Here is a 9,873-nt window from a genome sequence, read left to right as displayed (position 1 = left end):
TCAAAAGTTTAATTTATTTTTTAAAATAAATAGGACATTTTTTTCAGAAAGGATGCATTAAAATGCAAAATATGCTGTTTTTTAAACTTTCTATTCAACAAAAATCTTGTATTTTCATAAAAATATTAAAATTCAGTACTTCACGTCTTTTTATGAAGGATTTTCCTCAGCAAAGTTGTCCGTTGCCCTCACACGTGACCGTATCTTAGCAACAGTAAGCGTGGGTAATTAGACTGGATAGGTAAGGAAAAACTAGACTTTCGCATTGGCGAGATTAAAAGCAATTGCACTTGTGTTCGCGTATTATATAACTCAAAGTTTCTTAAAACAAATCTTGGGCATAGATAATGTTTTGAATGTTTAGTGTTTGAATATGTAACATCGTGAATCTGGTAGTGGCCCGGACAAATTCTCCATCTTTTCCTCGCGCAAGCCACACAGAACAATGTCAACGACAAACGGGACATCAACTGCATCCGACAGGACAGATGCAGAAACTGAAGACACAGGTGAGCAGAAAAACACAGAAGATAATCAGATAGAGAAAGAAGTACACGATGAAGAAGGAAGAAGTGAACCGTACAGTCTGCGGGAGGATAGTGCAGACTCACAAGTTTACACAGCCACATCACTGTCTGCTATTCCCAAGGAGACCAGAAGCAAAACTCACCCACTGGTAATGATTCGATCAAATGTCTTTTAATTCCTTTAAAAAAACTTTTAGTTGTCTTTAACGTTAATTAGTTCGACCAAAAAACTACAATGCAACTACAATGTTATGTCACAGTTGTTTTCTAAAACTAAAAATATTTTATTTCACAATGACAACAAGTCATATATTATGAATGGCTATTTTATGTAATGACAAGTTCAACAATATTCAACAATAATGATCTTGTAAATTTAAAATTATTTTATTGTCATAAAGCAAACATTTGTTAATGCTATACCTACGATAATTCAGTTTTTTCACACCTGTATCTAAATCTTTGTATTTTGTACTTGAAGGACCTTGATTGGGCTTATGGGATGAACCAAACTCTACCTGTTCTCAGCCTGCAGGATGAAGACAGACTTGTCATCTTGTACATTTGTGCCCATGTTGCTGTCATGTATGATCACACATCCAATGCTCAGCATCTTTTACAAGTAAGAGGCTCATACTGCTACAGACTAAGAAAGTAAATGATAATGAAGTTAAATATGATCTAAAGCGTAAAATCTTATTGTAAAAATGTTGCTTATGTGCTGTTTGGTGCCTACAGGGCCACTGCAGTCCAATCACTTGTTTGTGTGCTAGTGAAGACAGACGCTGGCTTGTGACAGCTGACATGGGCCAGGAGAGTCTAGTTATCATATGGGATGCTTATACAGGGTAACATTGACCCAAATATTACTCCATTAATATTTTTTTGTGTAAATCTTCTTGAAGGTCATGTTAAAGGAACACTCCACTTTTTTGAAAATAGGCTCATTTTACAACTCCCCTAGAGTTAAACAGTTGAGTTTTACCGTTTTTGAATCCATTCAGCCGATCTCCGGGTCTGGCGGTAGCACTTTTATCTTATTTTAGCATAGTTCATTGAATCGGATTAGACCATTAGCATCTCGCTCAAAAATGACCAAAGAGTTTAGATAATTTTCCTATTTAAAGCTTGACTCTTCTGTAGTTACATTGTGTACTAAGACAGATGGAAAATGAAAAGTTGCGATTTTCTAGGCCGATATGGCTAGGAACTATACTCTCGTTCCGGCGTAATAATCAAGGAACTTTGCTGCCGTACCATTGGTGCAGCATGTGCGCAATGATATTACGCAGCGACTGAAAGTAGTCCCCAGCTTGGTAACTAGTTATGATATAGGGGAGTTGTAAAATAAGGCTATTTAAAAAAAAAAGTGGAGTGTTCCTTTAAAGTCCTTGCTTTGTGATGTACATCCAAGTTAAAGGGATTATCAAAAATAAATAAATGTTGGGCTGGTCTTGCTTCTATTCATAAATTGTTGATTGGATGGAGGCAAATTGGCTGAATACGAGCTTGCAGTCAATTGTAAGAAAGGGGTGGGGTTTAGGCAGTCTAAATGATTGGGTAAGTCTGGCATATATCACCGCAGAGAGAAGTTTAGTTTCACCATAAAATCAAGTTATGACATTTTGATGAAGAATTATGAGGTGTTGGTGCCAATAGCCTTGTGGGCCACACATCGTCATATAGCACTGTTGCGCTATGGCCGTCCCGAGTTCGAATCCCAGCTCATGAACCTTTCCCAACCCCCCCCCCCCAATTAGCTTCCTATCATTACACTGTCCTGTCTAAATAAAGGCAAAATGCCACAAAAAAAAAGGATTATGAGATCAAAATTATAGATCATTCACAATAAGATTTTACAAAATAGACAGGGTGAATTTTCTTTTCAGTCCGATCCATAACATGTTGCAGGATTCCTGTGCGGACATTGTTTGACTGTCATCCAGAGGGTGGAGTTTCTGCCTTGGCCCTATCAAAGGATTCAAAATACCTGGCAACTGTTGGAGCTGGAGCAGTACAGGTCTGAAACCTAATGTTTTATGTTGTCTATCCTATTTTTACATAGACTCACTGTAGATTTCTTATATCACCTTAGATGCACCTATGAGGAGCCATGTATTCCCAGCATCTATTATGTGTTTAATTAAGTTTAATAAAAATGATTGCAGTAAAAAATCAAATGAAACCACAGAATATTATCACTGTATTGTATTGTATTTTATTATCAATACAAATACACTGATCGATGTACTTTTTTTTTCTGTGCATCAGCGATTGTGTATTTGGAACTGGACAGATGAAAGTGAAAGCCCAGAATGCCAAGTTGACCTCAGCCCAAAATATGGTTGCCAGGTATGTTGCACAACTGTGCACTGATGTGTTTACACAAAGGTAACACATAGAGGGTTGAAAAGCAACAATGTCTTAATTCCACATTTATTGTTTCTTTATGAATACTGGTTGTCACATCAAATATCAAATTAACTTTTTCCATGTTTTCCCAGAATCAACTACTTTTCAATCCCTTTGACAACACACAGTTGGTCAGCAACAGCAGCACTCAGGTTCTCTTCTACAACTGGGTAGGAATTAATTAATTATTTATATTACTGATTTACTGTGTTAGTTGTCTTTGTATGTAATAATACATCCTACTGCTCAGGAAAGTGGCTATCTGGAATACTCAGCTCCTGAAATTACTGACAAGGTTGGCAGAAGAATCTTTCATCAGATTAAATTTTTGTGCTGTTGTGATGTTATTTTTCTCTGCCATTAGCATTGACCTCTTGCAAATCTGTCAACATTCAGACCTTCAATATGGCACTAGGTTCCCTGAGCCAGTCCATCTTCTACTTTGATGGTGTGCAGGCTTTTACAGCCACCTCAGCTGGGAATATAGTTCTCTGGGACAAGCAGACTCAATCTGTCTCTCGTCAACCAGTAGTGAGGAAAGCCGTAAAACTTGTGGCTCTCCAGAAGGAAGCAATCACTGTACTGACTTTGATTGACAGGTATATACGACACATAGATACAGTATATGGCAAATGAGTGCATTAGGATTTTTCAAATAAATTCCAGTAATCCTAAAGCCTATTATATTTTCACGTACTATATGTTACACTTTGCTATGCATTTGATGTTTTTTTGTCTGTCTGACATTATTTTATGCAAATATATTATGTGTATACTGTCAAGTTCTATAATAACAGGCGATGTGAATGGCCACATCAAATTCTATGATGGAAATCTCAAGCTCATCAATGTGTACAACGAGTTTAGCTTGGATCCTATTAGATCCATCTCCTTTTCCAAAGAAAAGCCCTCCATTAGCGACCTGGAATATCCAAAAGACTGCACACTGGATGCCAAGCCATTTGTCATAAGGTGGGGGACTCAGAAAGATTTCGGATTTATTATGATAAATGTGCCATAACAAAATAATGCTTTAAAAATTTTATAATTTATGTACAGTTAAGTCAGGATTATATGAATTATTCTATATGAATATTTTTTTTTTACTTTTTAGAAAGCAACTTTCCTTCACTGAATTAGCATTTATTACAAAGATGTTTTGAAGAAAGTTCTTATTATTGTTTTTTTACACATATCTCAGAAATATGTGTGAGATACTGTACATTTCAAGGTCTCAGTTAAAAGCTAAAACTCCTAACAAGAGTGCTAACAAGATTGAATGCACCAATACATGTTACAAAGTACATTTAGATCTTAAATTTATGCTTAAAGAGGGAAAAGATTTAATTCTGTTCATCTTATTATTTATTCACCCTAATGTCATTCCAAACATGCATGACTTTTTTTCTGCTGAACATAAAAAGAGATATTTTGAAAAATGTTGGTAACCATTGACTTCCATTTATATGGACAAAAATACTGAGGCATTATCAAAATATCGTCTTTTGTGTTCCACAGACGAAGATAATTTGTAAAGGTTTGGAACAACATGAGGGTCAGTACATGATGTCAGGGTTTTTTTGGACTGTCTCTTTAAAGTATGGTCAGCCGTAAACTCTGTAATGCAATAAAATATTTCTCTCCCTCCGTTTACAGAAATTTTGTTGTCTCCACAACTCATGCAACTGCAGTACATGTAAATGCACAGAGAAATGTTCCACAGACCCTTCTGAAGGAACATGCAGAACCTCTAGAAGCAGTTGCCTGCCATCCTAAACAGCCACTAGTAGCTATGGGCAGCCACAGTGGCACCATTAAGGTTTGGGATTATGAGCATAAAGAGGCAGTCTGCAGCAGGGTCTTCCAGCCCCACAAACAGATCCAATGTATTACCTACGACCCACAAGGTGAACTAGAAAATAAGATCTCACTCATATTATAATACAGTTCATATGTGTAAAATCATTTTACATTTCATGTTGTTTAATGGCATGTTATCTAATTTAAGAGTTTAAGGCTGCTTGCATTGAATTTATACCACGTATTAAAAACATTTTTTTATATTAGCAAATGTTTGTATGGATGATGTGATTATATGTATACTATCTGAGTATGCATGTGTATGAATTTGTCATGTTGTAGGTTTTTACCTGGCGGTGGGCTTTGCCAGTGGGGCTTTGCAGATTGTTGATGCCTGTACACTTCAGAGTGATGGCAAAGAGTGTTTGCAGTACAGTCAGGACAGCATTACCCATCTCACTTTTTCCCAGGACTCACGTTTCCTGGCTGCCGCAGTTAGTAGGAGTTGCATTTTTGTTTTAGTTCCGTTTGTACTGCCCATTTCAGCACAGACTGTTTTATGAACCTGTTACATTGAGAAATAATGTGAAAATTAAATTTAAAATATGACTCTTTTTGGCACAAAAATGTTGCTGACATTTTAAGTGGACCTCAAGGATAAAAAATATTACTGTTTACTTTTTACTATTAAAACTTTGACTGTAACAGCACTGTTCCAGATTTTGTGAGGGCATTTTTGTTATGTAGATCTATATTTCCTACATGTATTTTTCTTATTTCAGGACTCTGGAAAAGCTGTGACATTGCTCCATCGATGTAAAGAGGGGACCCAGGAGATTTGGAAATACCAGGGCAGGCACCACTCGCATTATAAACCCATTCAGGACCTGCTGTTTGGAGTGGATTTAGACAGCAGTCAGCCTCGCCTCCTCTCTCTCGGCATGGATCGCAGGCTGGTGAGTTCCTGGGTTCCTGTATGACCTTGGAACTTGTTGAGTTGTTTTAAACGTATCTATCCTGTCTGTTCTGAACAGGTGGAGTATGATCTGCACAATAGTGGTGAAAATGGGTTGTTGATTTTGAGTTCTGAACGTATCGAGCAGAGTGCTGTGCCCACCTGCATGGTGTGGTATCCTCCTCTGACACCTGAACACTTCCTCCTTACAGCTTCCAACCTGTACAAGATGAAGCTCTTCAATGCTACCTCCAAAATGTGCAGGTTTGCAGTTTTCCTATAGGCAGAACAAATAGAAATATCACTGAAATAACAAACGGCAATCTGGGTGGATTTGTTTGCAGAATTTCAAACAAACCAAAAGTCAAACCGTTCTGTCTAAATGTGATTTGTAGAGAAATTAAAATGATTACACCTACCTCAAATTGGATAATAGAATGGAATTTGGAAGGATATATATATTTTTTAATATGGTATTCTTCTGATCCAAGTAGGAAATAAGTTAGTAATTCTGTTATGATAAACATCTCTGTTATGACTACGGACAAAGGAACAGAGACCCTTTTGGGCAGGGGCGTGTTTGTTTTGGTGATTTCAAATATTAACATTAGCTTCCAGAAATCGCTTACCCCACCTTTAACATTCTTAAGTTTAATTATTAGATTTATTGAAAAATTATAAGTATTATTATTTATTGAATTGGGTTAGGATAACAGATCTGTAAATGAGTTTATGCTCTAGTTGGGATTATAAAAATTAAAGTAGGAATGCTATATTTGTGATGCTCTAATGCTATATTTTCAAATATATCAGCAAAGCCACAGACAGAGTTCTACAATTAATCACAGCACTAAAAGTATTATTATAATTTCTTTCATAGAACAGTTGAATAAACAAAATTTAACATTGAATTCAATTTTAGACATAAAATTACTGTCTGTTTTTGCTGTTTCTATGCAAATATATTCAAACAAAGCCACAGCAGCATTTTGTTCCTAAATGAATGTGAGTTTTCAATTAATTGTTCAGTGAAAGATTCAGTTGTGTTCCTGAATGAACAGTATGTTTGAACGATCCGATTAGAGCAGCGATACTCAAATCCGGCTCGCGAGATCCAAATTCCTGCAGAGTTTAGCGCCAACCCTGATCAAACTCACCTACCTGTGATTTTCTAATGATCCTGAAGACATTGATTAGCATGCTCAGGTGTGTTTGATTAGGGTTAGAGCTAAACTCTGCAGGAAAGTGGATCTCGCGAGCCAGATTTGAGGATCCCTGGATTAGAGCAAATGAATCAATGACTCGCTTGCCACCAACTGGCATACCGTGTGAGAATACCGTGAAAGGAAAGTTATTTAATTATTTAAGCTATTATCTTATGCTGTTATAAACAGCAGTGAATTTAATTAAATATTTTAAAAGTCTACTACTAGGGTTTCTTTTTTTTAATCTCTTGAAAAATACATCTGATTCAAAATGAATGAATTAATTTTACAATTTTTTTTTTTTTTTCTGATTTTGCATATCTGTTCGTGATGGTGTGCTTGGCACAGAAAAACAGTCTTTGGGCCCTCTTATGGTTCTCCAGTGAAAAAGATGGCCGTCCTGCCTGCATCTAAGGATGGCGACCCTAATTCTCGTTACATGGCATATATAACACAAGATAAGGTATAATGTGTTTTTTAAAGGCCTTATAAACAAACCATGCATTTGAAAATAATTACTCTTCTGTACTGATACTTTGTATCAGCATGTGTCATCATGCCAGTATTATTGCCTTTGCTATTTAGATTTAATGTTTTAAATCTCCCTTTCATTCCTGTTTTCTCTCTTTGATGTAGGTTGGCATTCAGATTCTGCCTCTGGATGGAAACCCTCACAAGTCCTTTGCAATGATCTGTCACTCAACAGGCGTGTCAACTCTGGCTTGCTCATACGATGGTAGATATGCTTTTACTGCTGGAGGACAAGACTGCACCGTTTTTTCATGGGAGCTCAATTTGGCGTAAGTTTGGAGAACATGCGCCCCATGCAGAAGTCCACTGTTTTTTTTTTTTGCAGCTGACCACTCAACTAAGTCGTAATATATCATGTAGTCGCTTAATTAATATGAGGTCATTAAATATAAATGAATAATAATGGTACAGTTCAATGGAAGTATAATTATGAATTTAAAATATTCTTTTTTAGGATTGTAACTGTGTTTGCCACCTTACAATCCTGTTGTTACATATGCAGATCATTGGAGGCATCAGCTGCTCTAGGCGGGAAAGACATGCTGCCCTTCTACAATCTTCTGGAGGGAGGGAGAGATGGACAGCTCTTCAGGGTTTGAGATCTCTCTTCTAATGCTTTCTTTTTTCTCATTGTCCATTATGTAGTTTTTTTTAGCAGTTTTTCAGCATTTACCTCATTTCATCCTAATAAATAGTTTCATAATGCTCGCTTAACATGTTACCCGGGCCTACCAATAGACAGCAAATCTTATGATTTGTCCTTTAGGAAATGGAAGAATATTTTTACTACTGTCAACTACAAAATCAGGACCTTGACACCATGGAAACACGGCTCGTGTCCACATGCATACCTCTAGCTAATGCGCCCTTCTTAATGAGAGCGCTTGGCTTCTATCCGACAGAGCAAGAGGTACGATTGTTGTTGCAATCACAGTTGACTCTTCCATACAGTTCTGTCATCGATGGGTTGACTACCACTCAATCTTTTGTCAACGCATGGTTGTTGTGTTTTGTTGAAGCTGGAAGACATGCAAAATGAGGTGAAATTCAGCCGCTATGCTGAGACCAGAAATTACGTGACGGACATCGATTTGGAGGAGTTCATTAAGCTGTATGTCAACCACAGACCTGCCTCTGGCATTGCCAGACAGGAGCTGTGCAATGCCTTCCAGGTGCTTGGAAAGCCAGACGAAAAGGGCAAATATACAATTGACAGAGACGAACTGCTGGAGTTACTGCAGGCTAGAGGTAATACATTTTTATGAGTTTTACCAGTACTTTACATTTTCTAAATTGCAATAGGAGATGCCATATCAATTATAATTAACAGAAAGACTAGAATAGTAATTACTTGTAATTAATTCCAGGTGAACATATGACCGAGGATGACTTGGCTGAATGCTTTACAACCCTTATAGGTATTAGTGGAGAGGGAGCCAATAGCACAGGTATGCAAACCACCAAACTGATGGACAAATGTGATGGCCTACTGCCAGAATGTTAAGTATGACATCACACATCAGCGTTTCCAGGTCCCAAAAGCAAACAATGCTAATATACACTCAAAGTGTACTGTAGAACAACTGAAAAATCATGATCCTAATCTCCATACTTAAATCTCAATTGGCCAGACAGTGATTCATTTTGAATATTGGTGTCCAGGACGCCATGAGACATAACGCTATATTGTACGCTGTTTGTTTTTAAATCTTAGATTAAAGATGTGCTACGAACTTTACCAAACAACCAGGCTCATTTCAGTTAGTCTGACTTATTTTGAACCAAATCAACAGACAATAAGTCAGACTAACTCAAATAAACCAGTTTTATTTGGTAAACATGTTTTATGAAACAGGCCCATGGAAACAGTACTTGATTGCAGGTTGGTTTTGGGTTTCCAGTGTTCAAATAAATGTGCATGATAGTGTAGCTTGTCTTTGCACTGTATGATCACCACCTTCTTAAGGTCAAGGAATATTTGTTCAAAAAGATTCAAAGTGAATTTCAAATTGTACAAATCTTGATTACTGTGCCTGTCCCATACAGAATCTCTGTTTGAGAGTGTGCTGCCTCCTGAAATCAGCATGGAGACATTTGCTACCGATATCTTGGGGTTTTCTGTAGCCACCCAGGAACCTCCTCAAGAACATGGGCAAGATCTGTAACATCTGAAGCTTTCTGAAACAAATCATTTGAAACAAACATTTCTTTGATTGCATAACAATATTTTTGTGGTTACTAAGCTTTTGCTTCGGTGTATATTCATATTAGCGTTTTTTTTTTTTCTGGAACGCAGATGGAGGTAAAAATCATACGGAAATAAACGTTGTTTGACAACATGCTGTCGTTTGTCGGTCTCCATTTTTCCCAGATACATGTGTAAAACGTGCGTGGATGTCGTAGTCATCGTTTCGACTTGATCATGTCGCTCAACAATCTGTTA

General features: G+C 37.1%; 1 protein-coding gene across 3 annotated transcripts; it reads left to right on the top strand.

The window, feature by feature from the left end:
• The first annotated feature begins 190 nt into the window (after positions 1-190).
• Positions 191-9,772, top strand: LOC306870875 (cilia- and flagella-associated protein 251-like). 3 transcript variants are annotated; one of them, XM_079418367.1, is made up of 21 exons: positions 208-241; positions 434-509; positions 1,009-1,149; positions 1,266-1,375; positions 2,439-2,547; positions 2,799-2,879; positions 3,032-3,109; positions 3,190-3,234; positions 3,336-3,538; positions 3,723-3,911; positions 4,596-4,846; positions 5,082-5,233; positions 5,522-5,695; positions 5,774-5,958; positions 7,248-7,362; positions 7,536-7,699; positions 7,933-8,023; positions 8,197-8,340; positions 8,450-8,678; positions 8,798-8,878; positions 9,477-9,772. In XM_079418367.1, the coding sequence occupies exons 2-21, from the start codon at positions 489-491 to the stop codon at positions 9,593-9,595; spliced, it is 2,682 nt and encodes an 893-aa protein (XP_079274493.1). In that variant the 5' UTR covers positions 208-241; positions 434-488; the 3' UTR covers positions 9,596-9,772. The 3 variants fall into 3 exon arrangements, with proteins under 3 accessions (XP_079274491.1, XP_079274493.1, XP_079274492.1); XM_079418366.1 differs by having other exon boundaries at positions 211-241; positions 434-676; XM_079418365.1 differs by having other exon boundaries at positions 191-676.
• Positions 9,773-9,873: the final 101 nt, after the last annotated feature.

The sequence above is a fragment of the Barbus barbus genome (genome assembly GCF_936440315.1).
Source record: "Barbus barbus genome assembly, chromosome: 6".
NCBI lineage: Eukaryota > Metazoa > Chordata > Actinopteri > Cypriniformes > Cyprinidae > Barbus > Barbus barbus.
The sequence above is the reverse complement of the archived record's forward strand: the minus strand, read 5'-3'. Positions and strand labels throughout refer to the sequence as shown.

Bases quoted from the DNA above. Each gene is read 5' to 3' on its own strand.
- LOC306870875 (XM_079418365.1), top strand. From the start codon at position 446: ATGTCAACGACAAACGGGACATCAACTGCATCCGACAGGACAGATGCA. The intron at 2,548-2,798 runs GTCTGAAACCTA...TCTGTGCATCAG, and splicing joins TTGGAGCTGGAGCAGTACAG to CGATTGTGTATTTGGAACTG. The intron at 3,912-4,595 runs GTGGGGGACTCA...CTCCGTTTACAG, and splicing joins GCCAAGCCATTTGTCATAAG to AAATTTTGTTGTCTCCACAA.